At 46.6% G+C, this 24398-nt stretch overlaps 1 protein-coding gene across 3 annotated transcripts in view; it reads left to right on the top strand.

Moving 5' to 3' along the window:
- The window catches only part of ECD (ecdysoneless cell cycle regulator), a 106328-nt gene that overhangs the window by 13744 nt on the left and 68186 nt on the right, over nt 1-24398 (top strand). For all 3 annotated transcript variants that reach the window (XM_029609179.1, XM_029609178.1, XM_029609180.1), the window contains exons 6-7: nt 2846-3038; nt 14527-14655. In XM_029609179.1, coding sequence (XP_029465039.1) covers nt 2846-3038; nt 14527-14655 — 322 coding nt within the window. The remainder of the gene's footprint in view (nt 1-2845; nt 3039-14526; nt 14656-24398) is intronic.

Raw genomic sequence — 24398 nt, 5'->3', positions numbered from 1 at the left:
ACTGTGTAACAAAGTTGCAGGATCATGTCCAAGCCCTGCTTCAGAGGAAGAATCAGACAGTTTGTTATCACTTACAGGTTCTGGGATCCATGGTCTCCACCTTGGATTGGGTCCTGTGGCCGTTCACTCATTTGCGTCCGTTGCGGCATGCCCTGTTATCGCGGTGGAGTCTGGTGTCGGAACAGTTCCGTATACCGTTACCTCTCCTTCTAGAGTCCAGAATCAGTCTATCATGGTGGCGTTCTCGCAGCAACCTGGACCAGGGAGTAGACTTAGACCCTCCGAATTGAATGGTTATCTATGCGGATGGGGTGCAATCTGCCTCAACGAATCCGCCCAAGGGCTTTGGTCTCCAACGGAGAAATCCTGGTCCATCAACCACCTCGAGACCAGGGCTGTCCGGCTGGTCCTCCGAGCATTTCTTGCTCTGGTCAAGGATGCAATGGTTCGAGTGTTCTCAGACAACATGACGGTAGCTTACATCAACTGGCAAGGCGGAACACGGAGTCTCGCTGTGGCATTGGAGGTGAGGCTATTGTTCACTTTGGCAGAGCGCCATCTCAAAGGAATTGCCGCGTCTCATGTCGCGATCATGGAAAATGTACAGGTGGACTTCCGCAGCAGGCAACAGCTCGATCCGGGAGAGTGGGAGTTAGCTCCCGAAGCATGGAACCTCATTTGCGCCAGGTGGGGCGTGCCTCAGTTGGATCTGATGGCAACTCGAGCCAATGCAAAGACGGAGCACTTCTTCAGCCATCATCGAGAAATAGGCTCAGTAGTCCACGGGCATTCTTCTCTATGCCTTTCCTCCCTGGCCACTCATCGGTCAGCTTCTACGATGCATAGAGCAGCATCCAGGCAGTGTAGCGTTGGTGGCTCTGGAATGGCTGTGTCGACCTTGGTTCGCGGACATGGTGCGATTAGCCTTGGAAGGTCCTCTGCAGCTGGTGCATCTTCCACTTCTACTCCGTCAGGGGCCCATATTTTCGGATCGGGAAGATCACTTCTCTCTCGTGGCCTGGCTTTTGAGAGGCAGCGATTGCAATTGAGGGAATATTCCGAGCAGGTCGTTTCCACTCTTTTTCAGGCACGTCGGCCTTCCACTTCTATGGCCTATGTTAGGGTCTGGAAGTTATTTGAGGCATGGTGCCGCCAGCGCTCCTTGGATCCTTTGTCAATGGAGATTCCCCAGATGTTGGACTTCCTGCAACAGGGGTTGGCCAAAAGGTTTAGCTTTCAACTCTTTTAGGGTTCAGGTGGCTGCCTTAGGTGCCTTAGGGGACAGAGTTCACAGTCTGTCCCTGGCAGTGCATCCAGACATCTCGTGTTTTCTCAAAGGAGTAAAGCATTTATGTCCTCTCGTACGCTCATTATGTCTGGACTGGAGTTTGAACCTGGTGATTTGGGTGTTTTGTGGAGTCCCTTTTGAGCCTTTACGGAGGGCTCCCAATAAGGATTTGACCTTGAAGACCGTTTTCCTTGTAGCCATTTGTTCTGCTCGACGCATTTCAGAGTTTCAGGCTTTTTCATGTTGAGATCCCTTTCTTAGGATTTACGATAGTTTTGCTGTGCACGGTTCCTTTCTTCGTGCCCAAGGTGGTCTCTGCTTTTCATGTCAATCAGGCGGTGGATCTGCCAGGATTTCCGAACTGGGTCAGGGATTCTCCTCAGGAGAGGGAACATTTTTTGGATGTGCGTTGCGTTCCTTTGCGCTGTTTGGAGGTTACTAATGACTTCCGACGTTATGGACCATCTGTTTGTCTTGTTTGGGGGTCCTAATAAGGGTGACACGGCTTCGAAGATAACTATTTCACACTGGATTAAGGAGGTTATCGCTGCGGCTTATGTTGCCTGCAGGTGTCAGGTGCCTGTGGATCTGAGAGCTCATTCCACTAGAGCCCAGGCTACCTCCTGGGCTGAGTGTCAGCTTCTGTCGCCTCAGGAGATCTGTAGAGCGGCGGTTTGGTCCTCCCTGCACACTTTCACCAAGCATTATGGTTTGGATGTAAGGGCGCAAGATGAAGCGTCCTTTGGGGAGGTTGTACTGCAAGCGGGTCTTTCGGGTTCCCGCCCAGTGTAGAGTAGCTTGGGTACATCCCACTGGTCTGGACTGATCTGGGTATGTTCAGGAAAGGAAAATTGGTTCTTACCCTCTAATTTTCGTTTCTGTAATACCACAGATCGAGACCCGTCTCCCTTCTCAGATTCCGAAAGTCTACCTTGAGAGGTGATATTTCCTGAAGAAACAATTTTGGTCTTTTTGCAAATGCTCCAGAAGGGGCAAGTTCCGAGGTGGTTAAAGTGGTTTTTTTTTGTTTTATCTGTTCCGGGCTCGAGGTTGGTGGTTACGTTTTGGGTTCCAACCCCCTTCGCCTTTTAAGTAAAGTTTGGTTATTTAGGCTTGGGTACAGGTCAATACTGAGTGACTGCAGGTGGCACTCTCGTTATGTAGCAGTGCCCAAAGTTCTAATTTTTCTCTGACTCCATCTGCTGGTAGGAATGCACAACCCACTGGTGTGGACTGATCTGTGGTATTACAGGAACAAAAATTAACAGGTAAGAACCAATTTTCCTTTAGTACCCTACCTGCTCATTCTCCTGCCTTTTTCTCGAGCAGGATTTGTTTAACCCTTGTGTCTCGGGCTCTTCCAGATTTTAATTAATAACCACACCTGGTAGGCAATCCTGCTATAGTCTCAATGACTGAAATGCCTGGCTTGGAAGGCTTGGCTAGTACAACAAAACACTTCCTTGTTTGCTGAAAAACCTTGGTTTGCACTCAAACTTACCTTTTCTGCTTGTAGTACATGGTTACAAGCTCCCTTTTTTTTTTTTTTTTTTTCAGGTATCCTGAGAAAATTCAGCATTTCCTACACCGGGCTTACTGCTACCTTCCAGTGAGCATTGTAGCCATCCTGAAAGAGCGCCCCCAGCTGGTGGCACCAGCAGTGCAAGCCTTTTACCTGCGGGATCCCATCGACCTGAAGGCCTGTGTTACCTTTCACAATTTTCCTCCTGAACCTCGTGTTCTCAGCTTGGTAAGTGGGTCCCAGAGATTGCGGGCTCTGCTGATGCTGCACCATAAAACCTATGTTTAATAAATGTGTCTGTGGCATGAGAGTTACCAAATTCTGTTCAAACCAAAAAAAAGTTATTAGAAAAAACTATAAGTTCAGAATTACATAGCTAAAACTGTATTTTTATTTCTGTTTTGAATTCACACGTTTCCTTTTGTATATAATTTCTGTATTCATTTTCCATTCTTATTTTTTTCTTCTCTGTAGTAGTATTTTTTTCCTTTGCTGAATTTGTTTCGAAATCTCCTGCATCATTCCTTCCCCAATTTTTTTTATCATATTGGGTTTTTTTTTGTTTTTACTCTTTTCCTGGCATAGTGAGGGATATTGCAGGTCAGAATTGAGGTATATAGGGGTCTCAGCAATGATACAGCAAGTGATATTGCAGAGCAGGACGGAAGTGCATATGCAGAACAGTTTGTGAGCTCTCCAAACTGGAATAATAGAGATGCTGCAAGTTATGTTTCTGAGAATTCCTGATTGGACCTAAGCATGGCCTTGGATCCAGGTACATGGGGGAAGAACCCAGGTCAGGAGAAACATCTTCTCCTCAGATCTGCTGTATCTGAAGGCCTTGAATGTTTTATTACTGGCAAATGTTTTGTATTTAGAAATGAGGAGCTAATTTATTAAAAGACCCTGTGTGTGTGTTAATACTCCTTAACAGATTTTTAGGGTAAGAAATAGTTGATATATCAGAAATTGAAAAATTATATATAAGGTGCTATGAGAAGAAAGAAGGGGAGAAAAAAGGAAGTTATAAATTGTGAAGAACTAAATGAAAGTGAAGCCATTCTAAACATGGAAATTATTGCACAAGGTTCTCAGCAGGCAGAGGTGCACTAAGGGCTCTTGGAGAAGGTGAGTGGTGCAGAAACAGCAAAAAAAAAAATATATATATATATAAAAGCAAACAATGTGATCCACTTGCTAGACAAACACAAGTGTTGACAAATCCTTTTTTTTTTTTACTTTCTAACATCTTCAGAGGGAATATAGGAACCTGCAAATAAGGGCTGCATAACAGCTGTGATAACCTCTTCTTTTTCTTTTTTTTTTTCTTTGATATATCTCTGTTTTGCCACAATGTCTTCTCTGTGTTTTTGAAATGTTGGAGAAGTTAAATCCCTCTGGGACAAGATGGCAGCAAGTCGCTACATGCCTTACTGCTGGGCTTTTTCTTGCACGTTTGTTTCCACTTTTGACTTCCCATGGCCCCGAAGAGGAATGGGAAAGGAAGGGTTTTCTCCATCGAACCCTCTTTATTTCCAGGCCAGCAGTATATTACATCTTTCGCATTGGCTGTGGGCCTCCCTCAATCTCCAGGCGGTATGCTCCATGCTGAAGTCCTTGATGAAGGGACGTTGGCGCTTCCAGGGGACAAGGTTTCCCTCGGCCCCCAGGAACAGTCTCTTCCACTGGCCGATAGATGGGTACCTTCTGATGATGCCGTGGAAGCGCCTGCAAATGACTCCTTGCAAGCATCTGTGCGGGTGGCGAGCTGAAGGCGCGCTGTGTCTGTTTCAACATCTTTGGCTGCTTCTGATCCCGTCTTTTCCTGTTTGCCTTCCGACAACACTGGACTGGACAGTGGATCGGCTTCTTCTCTGTTGGCTTTTGTTTCTTCGGTGGCTTCACAGACACAAGACGTCTTCCAGATGCCAGCAAAGCCGATGGTTATAACTTTAGAATCTCTTTGAGAACTTTTCCAGGCTCTTGTCCACCTCTGACTCTAAAGTGGATTTGGTGATTTCTAAACTGTCTCCTATGGTTTTGCATCATGAAAATTCCATTCAAGACCATTCCAGGCAACTTGAAGCTGTTCAACAGGATATTGGGAAGATTCATGTCATTCAATCTTTCTTCATCAAGGATATCTGAGCTCTTTCTTTTAGAGTAGAATTAATGAAGAATTTCTCTCATTGATTTAATCTCAGAATTTTGAATTTTCCTAAGATTTTGGGGGAACCTCTGTCTGCTACCTTAAAGAATTACTTTCACCAAGTTCTTGGTATTCCATCTGCAGAATATCATCCTATTAATAAGCTAAATTTTCTTCCATCTTCTCCTTCTGTGAATCCTTCTACTGGGAACCAATTTCCCCCTTTGAATCTTACAGAATTTCTTGAAACATCTCGCCAGGAGATAGTTGTTAGAGCCACTTTGCTCGTGTCTTTTATATCTGAAGCGTATCTTTCTAAAGTAATGTCCTTATACTTTCAGAATCTTAATTCTCCTTTCTGTGGGCAAATTTTGTGTATTTTTCATGATATCTCTAGGTCTACCCAACAGAGGAGGAAAGGTTTTTTAGCTCTTGGAAATATACTCTTGATTTGGGTGCTTCTTTTGTTTTACATTATTCAATCAAATGTTTTGTCAAGTTACATTCTGATACTTCTGGGTTTTTCGCTCCTGAGCAGCTACAATCCTTTCGTAATGCTAGGAACATGATTACTTCTTCTCCAATCCCGACTGATTCTTAGTTATTAGAATCTGTTTATAATAGATGGGAGCCTGTTCTTGCTATTTGCCTTTTCCTTTTTTTTTTTCATTTCCCAGAATTATATACCTTTCTTTAATTGTTTCTCATTCTATGGGGTAGTGATAATACTGCAATAATTTTTGTTTCCTGTATTTTCCTAAGTTTACTGTATTATCACTAATAATGATAGCTATTATGTTGCCATTTATTAACCCTTATTGCTTTGTACAAAGATGTATGATGCTTTGTATATTTAAAATTGCATAAATAAAAAGTTAAAAAAATATATTAGAGAAGTTTACAGGCATTCTCTGACTTTTAGACTTCAGGTTTCTATGTCTCGGGTAACTCTGGCTCTGGTTCCATGTTGAAATTAGCTTCACTTGGACTGTATTGTACAGGTTTTCCTGTTCTCTGCAGAAAGTGCCTTGGAAAGGATTCTGGGTGAATTGAGCTTCTCCAAGGACAAGCAGGATGTTAGTCCTCACACAGGGATGACATCATCGGATGGAGCCCAGGATGGAACTTTGATCTCAAAGAATATAGAACTTTCAAACATGCCCTACTGAGCATGTGAAGCTGTAGTCATCACCCTGCCTCCTTGGCAGAGTCCCTCAGTCCCTTTTTTTTTCCACAGAGCCGTGTGGTCGTGGGAGCTGTGTGTCTCACAGTATTCAGTTTTACTCTCTCATCGCAGTTTTTGTAGGTGATTTTTTTCTAGAGCTGTAGCTGTTTTCTTTCCTTTACCTTGTGGTAATTTTATTTTTTTTCTTTTCTTCTTCTTTCCTCTGTGTACTAGCCACACGGCGGGCCTTAGTCGCTGTCCAGTCTGGCAGAGACTATTTCTATCCCTTATTTAAAAAAAGCACACCAGCAGTTTAGTATCTGTGTTTTCTCCTTGCGCTATCTGTTTTATACCTTTGTCAGGTGCTGGCAGGACTGACTGCAGTCTGTGGGTGATCCATGTAGACCACTGAGCCTGGGGACTCGCCTGAGTTCTACCTGGGCAGGAGTTCCATGTTTCAGCAATCGATAGTCATCGATTAAGGCTCAGACAGTGCAGGAATCGAGGACCACACTGTTCCTGAGGGGGAAAAGAATTTGTCCTCACATTCAAAGGAACTAGTCTTCATGGGCAGGAGCCCTGGATGATGTAGCCTCCCCTCCTGCTTGCCGATGATGGCAGTGCAGTCTCCTGGTGAGAGAGGGTGAGCAGGAGCCTGGGCAAGCAGTTTGCTGCCGTACCATCTGTGCCATGCCCCGTAACAGTTGCCCATGCACACCTGATGCATCAATGTTAGGACTGTGTCAGGGACCAAGACTGCCATTGAGTGCCATGGTTACCATTGATGCTGTAGAGGTGCTGGGGCACCCTTGATGCCATCAGGGTGCGTGACAGTCCTCGATGCTGTAAGGGCCTTCTGTGCCGAAGGCATCTGTGGACGAGGAGTCTTGATGCACTGGAGTCATCGAGCGCCTTGGGCCTCAATGTTGCAGAGTAGTGACACCGACCTCTAGTGTCAGGGTCCAGGTCTGCCATCAAGCGCCATGGTCTCCCCGATACCATCAATGCACTCCACGCCATCGAAGTGTGGGGCCACCATGCAGGCCATCGGGCGTGTTGGCCACTGATGCTTTTTGTTGCAGCTCTTGACAACATCAAGTACCACCAAGGCCTGGGTTCGCCATTGAGCGCCCTGGTCATTCCTGAGGCCATTGACAGCTGGGGCTCTTGAGTGCCACTGAAGCCCTCAAGTGACAGGAATTTTGGCCTTGAACGGATCGAGTGCCATGGTCTGGTGCCCTCAAGGTTCCTTGGTGGTGTCCCAACAGGACACTGAGGAGCATTGTACTATCCCATCACTGGCCTACAGCTATTGGGCACCATAAATGCCAGTAATCTTGGGGACCCTGAGCCACTGGGTTCAGGGGGCATTGGAGGCCCCACATGGATTCGTGCACCATCAGTGTTAATGAGCACTATCAAAGCTATTGTCAGCCATAGCCACTGGTGAGGGATGCCATCAAGCTTGCAGCAGCGATGTCCTTGAATGGATAGGTGAGCCGGGGGAACAGTCAATGGCACTGTTAGTCATTAGTTCCTCTGGGCACCGATGAGGCGTGTCAGGGCTGCAGAGCCTCTGCCTGCAGGTGCCCCTAGAATTCTTGCTACCACCAGTCCATCGATGCCTTTGGGCACCGGGCTCTCTATTGGTGCTGCCGGACTGTGGAGGTCTGTGAGCACCATGCCATGCCAGAGACATTCTGTCCTTCGGATGTCAGTGGACCGCATTTTCTTTCTGGGGAGTTCTCGAGCCCCAGTTGGTTTTTCGTTTGTCTTGCAACACCAAAGGAAACTGTGTGGTCTTCATTCAAGAGTCCTCCTTTTTGTTTACATGGTGCAATAATCTGTCGAAAGGATCAAGATTTGGTCAAGTGCCATTGAAGCCCTGGGTGCTGGATCGTTTGCCCTTGATGTGATCCATCGGTGAACACGAATGCTATGGGCCTTACGGGCATAGTCACCACTGTGGGCACCAGTGGACGTGATTGGATGCCACAGGACACGACCACAGATCACTCTGGGCACTTTCGGTCGCCATGGCCTTTGCTACTGTCGTTCCATGAGGGAAATGGTGGTGAGCCGTTCCCGACACAGTTTCAAGGGCTATGTCCTGTCTCTTGGAGTGTTATCAGATACAGGAGGGGGCAATGCTACAGAAAGCCACTCATCACCATTTATTTATTTATTTATTTATTTATTTATTAACTTTTATTTACCGACATTCGTGCAGCACATCATGCCGGTTTACAAAGAACTCAAGTGGGTGATACACTGAAACATTATAACAAGAACAATGTACAATGAATAAAATAAAAGTAAAGTTATAACGATGTAACCTTAGAACAAAATACTATTCCTTACAATAAGGACACATTGACCGATCATGATCAAAAATAAAATTAAGCCGTAGGGGGAATGATGTTTCTTCTAGGGTATCCATGGGTGGTGCGGGGGGAAGCGGGGGAAGCATAGGAAGGTGTGGGGAAAGTTCGAACAGAGGGGGCTGGGGAGAGATTAGGTTTGGTTTGTGTCGGGATAGGCCTGTCGGAAAAGCCATGTTTTGACTCCTTTCTTGAAAGTTTGCAGGGATGTCTCTTGGCGTAGGAGGGTGGGGAGGGAGTTCCAGAGGGTGGAATAACATAACATACCCAAAACCCCAGTGGTACTGGGGACATTGTCGTCACATTGCTCCTATGCATTCCACTGGGAATTACTGTAACAGTGGAGCGCAGCATGCGATATCGGGCACGGCAAAGCATCTATTCCAAGCGGCTCAGGTAATGGCAGGTGGCATTCTCCATGTCTGAGCAGTTATCAGCCTTGCCAGGGTTCTACTATCGTCGTGTGAAGGTCTCTGTCTCCTCGTCAGTTCTGCACCACAAAGTGCTGACCAGCACTGTCGAGGAAGGCGTCATCACACACTCTGTGATTTTCCTTTTGGCAGGGTGCAGCCACAAACTCTAACGAGTAGTGCTCAGCCCTTGCTGTGCCGTGGGATTCTACCCACAAGCATTGCAAGTGGGGTCATAGGTGTGCCATCATACATAGGATGGGCTACCACTGTATGAGTTGTGGTCAGTGTGCTTTCACAAAAGGCTCTATTCTCTAGTTGCCCTCTATGGTATGGGTGTGTATCTGTGTATTTCCCTCTTGGCGAGCACAACAGGTTGTGCACCGCTGCCACAGGACTTACTTAGGACCATGTTCCTGGTTGAACCCTAAGGAGAGTAGACATCAGGAGGTTAGTGTCGGGAGTCGTCATCTTCCTCAGAAGAGGAATATGTCTTGTCACAAATCCTCTTTGTGGAAAAGCCCCTTGGGCTCCATCTCTGATAGGTTTATTGCTGAACCGGAGCCTCAATTCTGAATCGGTACATCTCCTTGTAGGCCAGAGCCGGGTGATGGCAGCGGTGGTCATCTGACCGTTTGTGCTGCGGCTTATTTGTTAATTACTGTGGTGGCCTTCCCTATCCGAGGGTGGCTTCCAGTAGCAGATTGGTCTCTTCTGAACCTCAGCGATCAGTGAGTCTCAGCTCTCAACTAGAGAAGTGACAGGTTGTTTGGGGAGGTCCCGATTCCTTTTGCTTCCTGTCCCTTCAGGAAGGGGGGATTTGACTGGGTTTCAGGGCAACTCTTATGGATTCCCCTATGGACACCTGGTTGTCCACCCCTGCAAGGGGTATCCCTTGTTCTCCATTTCCCGGAGAAAGCATGTCACTGCTTCTGTTTGGTGGTTGCTCTCTGTTCTTTGTGGGATCCAAGAGCTAGTCGAGCAGTAGCACTCTCCTTAGGTCGTCCTAGGACACAGCAGTTTTGTCTCGTGAGGGAGCCTTTCCAGAGTAGCTCACGCGGAAAATTAGGAGTTTCTCCCATCCAGGAGTCATCTTTGATACCAGATGAGCTCACTGGGTGTCTTTTTTTTTTTTTTGATAAGGACCACTGTTGCCAGTCATTCTCACCTGCGAGACCGTACCTTAGTGAGGAGAGTTCTAATCCACCTAATTGGCGAGTATACCTTTCAACCTATCTCCATATCTATAGCTGAGGGAGTTGGGGGGACGAGGGACCCTGCAAACAGAGGTGCTGCTTGTTGATTGCAAGCAATACTTCCCCATTTTAGGGATAACTCTGTCTGTGGACAGGGGAGGCCTGGTTGATGCAACAATTATTCCATTTACTGAACCGTGTGCTTCTTTGGCGTAAGTACATACTATCATGGCTGAGGTACTAATATCTAAGCTAGATTTGGGGCAGACTGTTCCAAGATTGCCCTTGCCCTGCCCTGGCACCTTTAAAGTTTCCAGGCCAGTGAAGAAATCCTGTTCGACAGGGGTTTGCACTTGTAGCATCCTGGCTTCCTGTCTTAGTGGAATGTTTCTGGATTTCTTCCCTTGGAGTTCGCTCTCAGTTTCATCTATTCCAAGCAGGCTGAGGGCTCTGTCTCAGTGGTTAACTCGCTACTGGAATCAGTAGTGAGTTATTTGCTTGGTGTTGAGCTATAAAACCTAGTGACTTGTGCTTATCCCAGCAGTACAGTGGTCTGTCTCCTTGTGTTCTTCGTTCCTTCCAACTTCCAGCTGGAATTTAGGGGGGAGGGGAGAAAAGCTAAAGCATTTGTGGTATATCTTAGTGTATACCTGCAGGGAAAGATACATCACTTTCCTTATATTTTTGGCAAGCTCTGGCCAAACTGCCTTTAGCTTTTTTCACTTCACTAGGTTGCCCAAAGTGTCTTCCTGCTTACCTGAACTGTCCTGTAGACAGGATGGATAGCCCTGCCCTTGACAAGATGCAGTGTGGGTGAGCTTTAGGCCTAAAGTATCTCCCTGCTTTCGGGTTTGGGCTAGTAATCCATACAGGGATTGCCTTTCATCCCCTGAAACTCTTGATGCTGTCCTGCTGGTTAGCTATGTCTGGTGTTTTGGCACGTAGGGTCTGTCACAGACCCTGCCATTGTTGCTGATTATTCTTCCAAGCATTGCTTGGGTTTTCTGCCCTTTATGCTTATTAGTCAAACATGGGCGCACTTCTGAAGAGGCATTCTGTCCTTCGGCTGTCAGTGGAACGCAGTTTCTTTCTGGGGAGTTCTCGAGCCCCAGTTGGTTTTTCATTTGTCTTGCAACACGAAAGGAAACTGTGTGGTCTTCATTCAAGAGTCCTTCTTTTGTTTACATCTCTAGACTTTTTCCTGTATTCAGGAGGTTCTAGACTTACTGTCGTTGTCAGGTTTAACCGATCCTAAACCCTGCTTCTAATGTTTTCCGTGAAGCGGAGTATGTGTCTTGCTGGCACTTGCATCATTTCCCTGCCTTGGGCGCCTCTGCTACGCATCAGGTTTTTGTGTCTGTCTTTTCTATGGTTTTTTTTCTTGTAGAACCCAACTCTTTTCCTGCCTAGACCCCTTTGTGTTTCTGCTGCCTCATAGGCAAAAGGGAAAGAGGTGGTGCTTTCAGCACAGTGCGGTTTCCCACTTTGTCCTGCTCGGACAGCCTATAGCTTGGGATTCACCCGTGAGTGAGGACTACCATCTTGCTTGTCCTCTGAGAAAGTAGAGTTGCTTACCTGTAACAAGTGTTCTCAGAATACAGCAGGATGTTAGTCCTCACAAAACACATCCGTCTCCCCTAGGAGCTGGTTTCTCTATGTATTAGCTATATGGACTGAGGGACTCTGCCTAGGGGGCAGGGTGATGACTATAGCTGCACATGCTCAGTAGGGCATGTTTGAAATTTCTAGATTCTTTGAGTCAAAGTTCCTTGCCGGGCTCCATCTGATGATGTCACCCATGTGTGAGAACTTAACATCCTGCTGTTCTCTGAGAACACCTGTTACAAGTAAGCAACACCTCTTTCTGTCATGTGCTGGCTGGGTGGGACCTGTAGTGTGGGATTGAACATATCCATTTGATTTGCTTTGATAGGCTATAAGCTGCTTTCAGGCATTACTGACTCTGAGGTTACCCTTCCTGAGGCTGTTACATCATTTTTAATAAGTCTTTTTTACGGTCTCGGGATCAATGCAAGCACCAACGGATGGCGCAGTAACACACCCAACGCATGGCACATTGGCACAGCATAATAAATCGATGCAAGAACATCTACTGCACTCGGTCCTCGATGTACCACTCTTCAAAGATATCAACAAATGCGTTCTATACCTCTTCAGCATATGAACCCAATATAGGAAGAGTCTATATCCACCCACCACATGCAACATCAACACATTCTGCCTCCTTCCCTCATCCATTGCTCCAAACAATCCAAATCTGGGAAGCATTCCATCTCTGCTTGAGTTTTACCAGTGCATTTGTCCAAATCCAAACATTGTACGCCTATAGAAATTTTGGAATTCCAAATTCTGTGTGCTGCTTTGCCCACTCAGCTTTATGCTGCACAAACCAGGCCTGTGATATTAACCGATGTGCTTTGTCTGCTTCTTCCCATTACGAGGGCTCTTTCGGTCTCGCAGCTACTGGTGCAAGGCTTGCATTTTTGAGCCACTGGATCCTATCTGCTTGATTATTCTTCTTTCCTCCATTAGGCCTCCAATAGTGGAACAGGTGCCAGTTCTGGCATCAGAAGAGGATGTCCCTCAGCTCAGAGGACTAAGCAAATTATTGAGCAAGTGATGGAAATAGTTGGGAACTTTTTTGCATCACTTTCTGCAGAATCTGCCAAATATTTTCCCCATTATTTTCTTCATTTCTCCTGGCACTGTCCCAAGCTATGAGCACCACATCCTCCTTGGAACCTCCACTCCACGATTCCTCTTCTTTGGTTGCAGCAGTCTCTTCTTATTCAGAAGTTAAGCATCTACTCTTTCCTTTGCCAAGACATCAAGAGGAGCCACCTCTATAACCACAGTCTTGACCAAGCATACCATTCCAATGTATTCAACTGGGAGTTTGACAGGGATCCCTTCTGATCTGCTTCCTGATTCACCAGACATGTCTCCTCTGGAAAATCTTTTTTTATTCTGAATTTATTGAAAAGTTAGGCAATTCTCCAATATTAATATACGAAAGGACAAAGATCCTCGCACTGAGGTAATGGACTGCTATAAATTTTGGACATCCCATCATACCCAGTAGCTCTTCTAACACATGCCATCTGCAGATGAAAATGTGGGAAATGCACTTACCTGTCATTATAGCAGTCAGAAAGCAAGACCTCAAAAATAGGATTCAATTTCCTACATGAATCATTTCAATAAGATCAGGTTGCATACCAAAATAGAATCTTCTTACAAAAATTGAAGACTTGGAAAAAACATTAACACAGCAGTTCCTCAAAAGACTACAGGGCCCTTATTTTAGCTCATGACAAATCCATGCTGCAAATCTCAACTTAGTCCTCCCCACACATTATAGCTAATTCAGCCTGCTTATCGATGGAAAAAGCAAGTTTGCTTACCGCAATAGTGTTTACTGTAGATAGGATGAATTTAATCACCCTCCTCCCTGACTACATAGCTAATTAGCTCTTAAACAGACTAATGAGGCTCTTGAGGCAGTACCAGCACGGGACCTCCCACACATGCTCAGTAGAATTCAAAGCTCTACTAGCTTGAATAGACAAGTCTGTCCAGTGCCACTGGATGATGTCATCCACCTATATCATGGCTAATTCATCAAGCTATCTTTGGAAAATACCATTTACAGTAAGCAAATGCTATATCCAGTATTCTGCAATTTTTACAGGGTGAACTAGATAAAGGGCTATTGATGAGATCATTGCAGGAACAGTTGGCGATCATATGCTAAAGGAGGAAATGTATAGGGGGTCCCCTTATTTTTACATCCTGTAGTCTGTTTCCTGAAAGGGGCACTCTGGATTAGGCAGCCAGTGAAGCCATTAACTCCGCTGGGGAATCTAGACTTGGTCTTTAGTCTTGACAGGGGAACCATTTGAGCTTATGAAGAAATAATCCATAAAGGATTTTACATGGATGACAACAGAGATATTAGTGGCTATTTGCTCAGCCAGAAGGATCTCATAGTTGTAGGGATCCTTACCTGACCTTTTCAAGAAAAAAATGTCACCATTAGGCTGGTCCCATCATTCCTGCCAAAGGTAGTATCAGAATTCATATACACTACTATGTTTGTCAGTACTGTCCTGTTTGTAACCAGTTAATTACAGCAATAAGAAATACAGTTGAATCCCATGGATGAACAGTCAGAAGACCAGCGCATCTCATAAAGCTATAGCCCTTCTCTTAACACAGCCTAGTTTTCTTTATCCCTCTGATTGCAGCCCTAATTGTTCCTATGAGTTCTGCTGTCGGACCTGTTGCCACTGGAGTCAAAGTGACTCTGCATAGTATTGCGTGTTTGTAGGACAGTAGTGTGAATATCTCCAGTTCAGTTGAACTTGCTAGCGTGTGCTTCTTTATGTTTGCAGGTTACTTTCACAAAGTGTTTATATGCACAGCTGATGCAGCAGCGTTTCCTGCCAGACCGTCGGAGTGGCTATAACTTGCCCTCCCTGTGCCATCCCAATTACAAAGCGCATGAGTTGGGCATGAAGCTGGTAAGGATTTCTGCAGGATTCTTACTGCTTCCAAGTTCATTTGTTCTGTAGGAATATCAGATGTGGATATCTACAATTGATTAAAATAAAAGGGCCTGATTTACTATGGCTTTTCTCTCATTCTGTGTCTATAGGAAAATGCTTAGTAAGTGAGGCAAATAATCTGATAACTTTATGATACAATTCATTAGTTTTAAGGGAACAGTTGCTTACCCTTTTTGTGAGGTATTCAATCAGTTTTATTGTAGCAGCATAAGTATGCAAGGTTTAATACAGTACAGATATTACCTTTTTTTTTGTTCTTGTTTTTAGTTGATTACAGTTTCTTTGTGCAAAGTACTGTAAGGAAAGATAAACAGAACTTATGTGTCTCCAAGCCCAACTTTGTACTTGTTAATTATGCAATTGCCAAACCAGTTAACCTAGCTGAAAGGTAATTAAGCCAGTTTTATCTCACCCTTCACCGTTCAGGTCACTCTTTAAGTCCAGGTTTCTGTCTCAATACGCCACAGGGAAATCCAGTATGGCGCATGACAGAACCCAAAGGTCTTACAGACATCTCTGTGAGGTATAATTGTGCTAATAAGTTTACATGCCTCTGGCAGAATTTGTAAGATGTGTAGCATTTTAAGCAAAATATGAGTGATCAGACCAAGCACGTCTGTTACTTTTAATATGTTTTGAATTAAACTATTATGCATCACATAATAACACAATCATTAAGCAAACCATAGTCATAAAGGAAATAATAAAATGGGCCTGTTCAAAAGTTTGCATACCCTTAGTTCTTAATATTGTGTATTGCATCAATGATGGCTTGCAGTCTTCTGTGATAGTTGTGATTGAGGTCCTGTATTTTCTCATGTGGCAAAGCTGCCCATTCCTCTTGGAGAAAATCCTCCGGATCATGCTAGTCAACCAAAGAATTTGCTAAAACTACATGTTCCTGAATCATGATCAGTCCAGACCAGTAGGTTGTGCATGCCTACCAGCAGATGGAGTCAGAGAACAATTAGAACTTTGGGCACTGCTACATAAGGAAAGTGCCACCTGCAGTCACTCAGTATTTCTCTACTCCAGCAGATGGTAGAGATGCAAACCTGCAGTCTGTTAGTCAGTTAACTTTTTTTTTTTTTTTTTATTAGGGAAAGGTTTTTTTTTCTAGGATAGACTAGTTTGTAATTGGTAATGTAGCTTCCTGAAGTGTTAGGTACGATCGTGTGCCATCCCTCAGTTGAAGTCTGGCGTCTGGGAGGGTTGGATACCCCTGCCTGTGTCTCGCCCGCATCGGTGCCAGTGTCTCGATAACCAGGGGCTCCTGATTTCCTTGAGCACTGAGGAGGCTCCTCTCACTCTTTCTCTCAGACTCCAACTCTGTCAGGGTAACGTTTTCTTCAAAAAACAAAATTCAGAAAGAAAGCAAGGAAGAAGCCTTTCAAGGTAGGAGGAGTTCATTTGGGGGACGGGCTGTGCCGTTTCGTCGGCAGGCCAGCTGGAGTGGTGAGCTTAACCCCGCAGGTCCTCATGATGGCCAGGAGCTCTGGGTAGGTCAGCGGGGGGGGGGGGGGGTAGGCCTTCGTGCTCGTGTGAAGCCTCTTTTTTTATTTTCACGCCAGCAGCTCTTCTCACAGCAATTTCGTGCCTGCAGGGAGTTTTTCTATTTTTTTTTCGTGCCTGCAGGGAGATTCCAGGCAGTCACACGAAAGTTTTCTGCCTGGAATTTTTTTTTCTTTTTTCTTTTTTTTAGCCGACTGCGTTGCTGTTCGTTTTTCTCAATGGCACCCCGGCCTAAGTTGGGAACCTGCTGCGCGTATGGTGCGTCAGGGCAGGCCATAAATGCTAGTTCCCTCTGTTCTGCCTGTTCTTCAGAGCAGGAGGGAACTTCCTCGGGGGGAACAGCAAGCAGGCAAGGACTCCGGTCCTCCTCCAGTGGGGGGTGGCTGCTGCGGGGGGAGGACGCCCCTCCCATTCTTTCTCCAGTGGACCAAATTCCTGCATTTGGGGATGACCCTGGGCCACCCGACCCTCCTGCGGATTCAGGGGAGTTTTGCCCTGAGTTTGTGCTCCTGCTGCATCAGGCGTTCCTGGCTAGGAAACGGGAGATCCTGAAGAGAGCAGTGTAGCCGGACCCTTTGGCAGAACCTCCACCAAAGCGGATACCCACGGGGTCCCCGGACCGCCATCACCCTGCAGGGAGGGGCTCACCAAGGGGCTCAAGGTGTGGATAGGTTGCCTGCCCCAATCGGGAATCCCTCAGATGCTGGGGCGGATCAGGATCCGGGACTCAACCAGGAAATGGGTGATGTGATACAGGACATCCCGGACCAAAATGACCTCCCACCCTCGGAAGGCGATGATCCCAACGTAGTGCGCTTGTTTAAGTGAGAGGAGCTTTGACCTCTCATTGCCCAGATCTTGGAGGTCCTGGGGATCAAAGTTTCACAGGAGGAATGAGACAGTGAAGGTGTCAACCCGGTCCTGGTGGGATTCGGGGTCCGACGACTTCCTTCCCATTACCTAATAAGGTCCGCAAGCTAGTGACCCGAGAGTGGGACTCGCCGGATGCTGGTTTAAAAGTGGGAAGAGCCATGCCGAAACTTTACCCGCTATCGCAGGATGTTTTGGATCTTCTAAAGATACCGAAGGTGGACGCAGCGGTGTCTGCCGTGACTAAAAAGACCACCATTCCTGTGGCCGGGGCCGTTGCACTGAAGGACATTCAGGACCGCAAACTGGAGATTCATCTGAAGCCAGTCTTCAAGGTCTCAGCGCTGAGTCTCAGAGCGGCGATTTGCGCCAGCGTCATGCAGAGAGCCTGGCTTTGCTGGGGTCAGGAGGCGGCCGCAACCCTCAGTCCCGATGGCGGAGGGCCCTTGAAAGCTACGTGTTTGGAGGCAGGAGTTGCCTATGTCGCGGATGCATTTGTATGACTTGATTAGTACCTCAGCGCGTAGTATGGTGTCTGTGGTTATGGCTCGTAGATTGCACTGGTTGCGTAATTGGTCAGCAGACGTATTTTCCAAGTCTCAACTTTGTAACCTCCCCTTTAAGGGCAAGCTTCTCTTCGGGGAGGATCTCGATCAGTTGGTGAAATTGCTGGGGGGAGTCCAAGGGCATCCGATTGCCAGAGGATAGGAAACCTTCGGGAAAGGTTTTTACCCCGCGGGCTCGTTTTCGGGATTCTTGCAGATTTCGCCCTGGTAGGTCTTCGGCTCCTTCGGGGTCCAGGCCGGGCTCGGGATATCAGCAGTCGTTTCGTGGAGGACAGCGCCCAGGCAGAGAGTCAACGGGCCAGGGTGCTGGTCGTGGGAAACCTACCTAACAAAATCAGGGGCACCCATCCCGTCGTAGAAGCTGTCGGAGGCAGATTGTCAAGCTTCTACACGGATTGGGAAAAGATTGCCTCAGACCGATGGATCTTGGAAGTGGTCTGGGACAGTTGAGCACTCGCATTTTCGCACCCGGTACAGGAGGCCTTTGTGGAGTCTTGCGTCGCTTCGCGGATCAAACACGAGGCAGTACAGGGGACCCTAAAATGGCTTCTCGATCTCCAGGCCATTGTTCCAGTTCCTCTGGCGGAACAGGGCAAGGGACGGAATTCGGTCTACTTTGTGGTTCCCAAGAAAGAGCACACCTTTCGGCCCATTCTGGATCTGCAGAAGTTGAACAGCTGTTTGCGAATTCCCAATTTTCGCATGCAGATGTTGAGAACTGTGGTGGCCACTGTACACAGAGGAGAGTTTCTCGCGTCGTTAGACCTCACCGAGGCGTACCTCCACATCCCGATTCACTGGGCTCACCAGTGGTTCCTCCGCTTCAAAGTGATGGGCCAACATTTCCAGTTTCAAGCTCTTCCTTTCGGGCTGGAGACGGTTCCATGTACTTTCACCAAGGTCATGGTGGTTGTGGCGGCATTCCGGCACAAGGAGGGAGTCCTTGTTCACCCGAATCTCGATGACTGGCTAATCCGAGCAAAGTGTCAGGACTGCGTAAGATCGGTTCAGAGGGTGATGCTCACCTTGCAGTCGCTCGGCTCGGTCATAAATGTCCAGAAAAGTCATTTGGAGTCCACGCAGTCAGTAGTCTACTTGGGAGCGCTCTTGGACACTTTCCGAGGCAAGGTTTCTCTGGCAGCGGACCATGTAACAAAGTTGCAGGATCAGGTCCAAGCCCTGCTTCAGAGGAAGAATCCGATGGTTTGGCATCACTTACAGGTTCTGAGATCCATGGCCTCCACCTTGGATTTGGTCCCGTGGGCGTTTGCTCATTTGCATCCGTTGCAGCGTGCGCTGTTATCGCGGTGGAGTCTGGTATCGGTATATGGAACTGTTCCGTTACCTCTCCTTCTAGAGTCCAGGATCAGTCTATCATGGTGGCTTTTTCGCAGCAACCTGGACCAGGGAGTAGACTTAGACCCTCCGAATTGGGTGGTTATCTCCACGGCTGCCATTCTATCCGGATGGGATGCAGTCTGCCTCAACAAATCTGCCCAAGGGCTTTGGTCTCCAACTGAGAAATCCTGGTCCATCAACCACCTCGAGTCGAGGGCTGTCTGGCTGGCCCTCCGAGCATTTCTTCCTCTGATCAAGGACACAACGATTCGCATGTTCTCAGACAACGCGACAACTGTAGCTTACATCAACCGGCAAGGCGGGACACGAAGTCTCGCGGTGGCATTGGAGGCGAAGCTATTGTTCACTAGGGCAGAGCGCCATCTCAAAGGAATCTCCGCATCTCATGTCGCGGGCGTGGAAAATGTACAGGCGGACTTCCTCAGCAGGCAACAGCTCAATCCAGCAGAGTGGGAGTTAGCTCCTGAAGCATGGAACCTCATTGCACCAGGTGGGGCGTGCCTCAGTTGGATCTGCTGGCAACTCGAGCTAATGCGAAGACGGAGCTTTTCTTTATCCGTCGTCGAGAAATAGTCTCAGTAGGACTGGACACTCTGGTATGGCCGTAGCCCACGGGCATTCTTCTCTATGCCTTTCTTCCCTGGCCTCTCATCGGTGTTGCGTCCCTCGGTCGCAGACGGCTGCGACTGCTCTGCCTTACCTCTCCCTTTCCCTCTCTTTGGGCAAGAGTGCTGCGGGCCTCTGCGTTTTCAGACCAGCATGGGCGTCCCCATCCGCCATGCTCACTCCCGTGGCCTCCTAGGGTGCGAGTGCGCACATTTCTGATGCTCAAATACACGGCATGGCGGGAACCTCGGGGGCAGCACCACCACATGACATCAGTACCTCCGGGTGTAACTAGCCTCCGCTTCCGCTACCAATTTGAGTTAGCAACGACTTTGCTTTGCTAATCTACCTGCTTTAAGCTGCTAGCTTAGACGCCTCCGTTCGCTAAGGGCCTTGCTCCAGTAGAAGCTCTAGACACCCGTTCCTCTGGGGTCTCTCGCTTCCAACTCCCTTCGGGGTCCTCACTAACCTAGACAACCGTTCCTTGGGAGTCCTTTCTCTTATTCATTTCCAGGATATTGGACCATTCGTACTCGCTCCTCATGGGCCTATCTTCTCCATATCCTGTTCCACCATTCTACCATCAGGAAGACACCTTCACTCTGTGAGTACCTCTACAAACCGGCGCTCCAACTCCACCCACCAGCCACAGCGTTACCTGCACTGTGGGCTCCTGCCTATCGTGAACATCTGGGTGAGACTATACTTCTGATCCTGTTGAACGTATTGGCACCTCGTGGATCAGTGCCTTACCTTCCTGCTTTACCATCTATTTACAGCATTTACAATAAAGACTCTATCCATTCTGTGTCTGTGACAGCCTATCGCAGTGATTTCCCACGGGGCTCCTCCCCGTGGATGGAGTCATCTCCATTGCAACCAAGGGTCCACAATGCCTCAAACACAACAATCGGTTGGCTTCTACAACACACAGAGCGGCATCCAGGCAGTTTGGTGGCTCCGGAGTGGCCGCATCACCCGTGGTTTGCGGACATGGTGCGATTTGCCTTGGAAAATCCTCTACAGCTGGCACATCTTCCGCATCTACTCCGTCAGGGGCCCATATTTTTGGATCGGGAGGATCACTTCTCTCTCGCTGCCTGGCTTTTGAGAGGTGGTGATTGCAATTGAAGGAATATTCCGAACAGGTCATTTCCACTCTTCTTCAGGCGCGTCGGCCTTCTACTTCTATGGCCTATGTTAGGGTCTGGAAGTTATTTGAGACATGGTGCCGCCAGCGCTCCTTGGATCCTTTTGTCAACGGAGATTTCCCAGATGTTGGACTTCCTGCAACAGGGGTTGGCCAAAGGTTTAGCTTTCAACTCTCTTAGGGTTCAGGTGCCTGCCTTAGGTGCCTTAAGGGGCAGAGCTTACAGTCTGTCACTGGCAGTGCATCCAGACATTTCGCGTTTTCTCAAAGGAGTAAAGCATTTACGTCCTCCTGTATGCTCGTTATGTCCAGACTGGAGTTTGAACTTGATGCTTCGGGTGTTTTGCGGAGCCCCCTTTGAGCCTTTACGGAGGGTTCCCATTAAGGATTTGACCTTGAAGACCACTTTCCTCGTAGCCATTTTTTCTGCTCGAAGCATTTCAGAGTTACAGGCTTTGTTGTGTCGAGATCCTTGTCTTAGGATTTACGATGATAGTTTTGCTGCGCACGGTTCTTTCCTTTCTGCCCAAGGTGGTCTCTCCTTTTCGTGTCAATCAGGCGGTGGATCTGCCAGGATTTCCGAACTGTTCAGGAATTCTCCTCAGGAGAGGGAACTTCATCTTTTGGATGTGCATCGCGTTCTTTTGCGCTATTTGGAGGTTACTAATGAGTTCCGGCGTACGGACCATCTGATTGTCTTGTTTGGGGGCCCTAAGAAGGGTGATGATTTCGCGGTGGATTAAGGAGGCTATCACTGTGGTTTATGGTGCCAATGGGTCTGAGAGCTCATTTCACTAGAGCCCAGACTACCTCCTGAGCTGAGTGTCAGCTTCTGTCACCTCAGGAGATCTTCAAAGCGGAGGTTTGGTCCTCCCTGCACACTTTCACCAAGCATTATCGTTTGGATGTGAGGGCGCAAGATGAATTGTCCTTTGGGGAGGGTGTACTGTGAGCGGGTCTTTCAGGTTCCTGCCCAGTGTAGAGTAGCTTGGGTACATCCCACTGTCTGGATATGTTCAAGAAAGGAAAATTGGTTCTTACCTGCTAATTTTCGTTCCTGTAATACCACAGATCAGTCCAGAGACCCGTCCCCCTTTTCAGATTCCGAAAGACTACCTTGAGAGGTGGTATTTCCTGAAGATACAATTTGGTCTTTTTGCAAATGCTCCAGAAGGGGCAAGTTCCGAGGTGGTCTAGTGGCTTTTTTTTTTTTGTTCCGGGTGAGAGGTTAAGTTTTTTTGGGTTCCAACCCCTTTTGCCTTTTAAGTAAAGTTTGGTTGTTTAGGCTTGGGTATAGGTCAATACTGAGTGACTGCAGGTGGCACTCTCGTTATGTAGCAGTGCCCAAAGTTCTGATTGTTCTCTGACTCCATCTGCTGGTAGGAATTCACAACCCACTGATCTAGACTGATCTGTGGTATTACAGAAAAGAAAATTAGCAGGTAAGAACCAATTTTCCTTTTGAGTTCTCCCCAAAGTGGCTCAATGATGAGGTCCAGAGACTGTGGCTACTGCAGAACCTTCATTTTCTTCTGCTGCAGCCACTGAAGAGTCAACTTGGCCTTACGTGTCGGATCATTGTTAAGAACATTAGAACATGCCATACTGGGTCAGAACAAGGGTCCATCAAGCCCAGCATCCTGTTTCCAACAGTGGCCAATCCAGGCCATAAGAACCTGGCAAGTACCCAAAAACTAAGTCTATCCCATGCTACTGTTGCTAGTAATAGCAGTGGATATTTTCTACGTGAATTTAATTGATAGCAGGTAATGGACTTCTCCAAGAACTTATCCAATTCTTTTTTAAACACAGCTATACTAACTGCACTAACCACATCCTCTAGCAACAAATTCCAGAGTTTAATTGTGCGTTGAGTGAAAAAGAACTTTCTCCGATTAGTTTTAAATGTGCCACATGCTAAGTTCATGGAGTGCCCCCTAGTCTTTCTGTTATCCGAAAGAGTAATTAACCGATTCACATCTACCCGTTCTAGACCTCTCATGATTTTAAACACCTCTATCATATCTCCCCTCAGCTGTCTCTTCTCCAAGCTGAAAAGTCCTAACCTCTTTAGTCTTTCCTCATAGGGGAGCTGTTCCATTCCCCTTATCATTTTGGTAGCCCTTCTCTGTACCTTCTCCATCGCAATTATATCTTTTTTGAGATGCGGCGACCAGAATTGTACACAGTATTCAAGATGCAGTCTCACCACGGAGCAATACAGAGGCATTATGACATTTTCCGTTTTATTCACCATTCCCTTTCTAATAATTCCCAACATTGTTTGCTTTTTTGACTGCCGCAGCACATTGAACAGACGATTTCAATGTGTTATCCACTGACGCCTAGATCTCTTTCTTGGGTGGCAGCACCTAATATGGAATCTAAATTGTGTAACTATAGCATGGGTTATTTTTCCCTATATGCATCACCTTGCACTTGTCCACATTAAATTTCATCTGCCATTTTGATGCCCAATTTTCCAGTCTCACAAGGTCTTCCTGCAATTTATCACAATCTGCTTGTGATTTAACTACTCTGAACAAATTTGTATCATCTGCAAATTTGATTATCTCACTCGTCGTATTTCTTTCCAGATCATTTTTAAATATATTGAAAAGTAAGGGTCCCAATACAGATCCCTGAGGCACTCCACTGCCCACTCCCTTCCACTGAGAAAATTGTCCATTTAATCCTACTCTGTTTCCTGTCTTTTAGCCAGTTTGCAATCCACGAAAGGACAATACCACCTATCCCATGACTTTTTACTTTTCCTAGAAGCCTCTCATGAGGAACTTTGTCGAACGCCTTCTGAAAATCCAAGTACACTACATCTACCAGTTCACCTTTATCCACAGGTTTATTAACTCCTTCAAAAAAGTGAAGCAGATTTCTGAGGCAAGACTTGCCCTGGGTGAAGCCATGCTGACTTTGTTCCATTAAACCAGGGGTCAGGAACCTTTTTGGCTGAGAGAGCCATAAACGCCACATATTTTAAAATGTAATTCCATGAGAGCCATACAATATGTTTAAAACTAAATATAAGTAAATGTGTGCATTTTATGTAAGATCACACTTTTAAAGTACAATAAGTCTCTGAAAATATTACACCAGGCCTTAAGACACCAATACATCTCCTATTAGGAAAACGGACCAAGTCAGGCTGCTATAGAGTCCTACACAGAAACTACACGCCAGCAGAAAACCTCACCTGAATCACGTGCTGTCCCTCACCTAACATAGAATAAAGAGACCAAAACGCATAACAAGAAGCATGCAGACAAAAACTGAATTGGAAACTGCAACAAGCCAGAGTCTCTGTATGCAGTGTAACAAAAGAAAAAAGAAACATCACACATCCTTATAAAACAAATCAAGAAATATAAAATCATCAGCAGTAAAACTGTACTAACAAAAAGAACATATTTCGAAACAGCTGATGAGTGGAATATCCAATAATTAAAAACTCATATAAAACATTTCCAGATACCAACAAAATATTTCAAAATAGCAGACACAAAGATCCAGTAATGAAAAATAATAAGGATACAAAAATTTTTTTGCTCTGCATACCTGGGAACGTTTGATATCCAGGTGTCCTGAGATTGTTCTGAATTAGCAGGAGGTGGGGTGGT

Source organism: Rhinatrema bivittatum, chromosome 7, assembly GCF_901001135.1.
Source record: "Rhinatrema bivittatum chromosome 7, aRhiBiv1.1, whole genome shotgun sequence".
NCBI classification, from domain to species: Eukaryota; Metazoa; Chordata; class Amphibia; order Gymnophiona; family Rhinatrematidae; genus Rhinatrema; species Rhinatrema bivittatum.
Note: the sequence above shows the minus strand (reverse complement) of the source record. Positions and strands in the feature narration are given on the sequence as shown.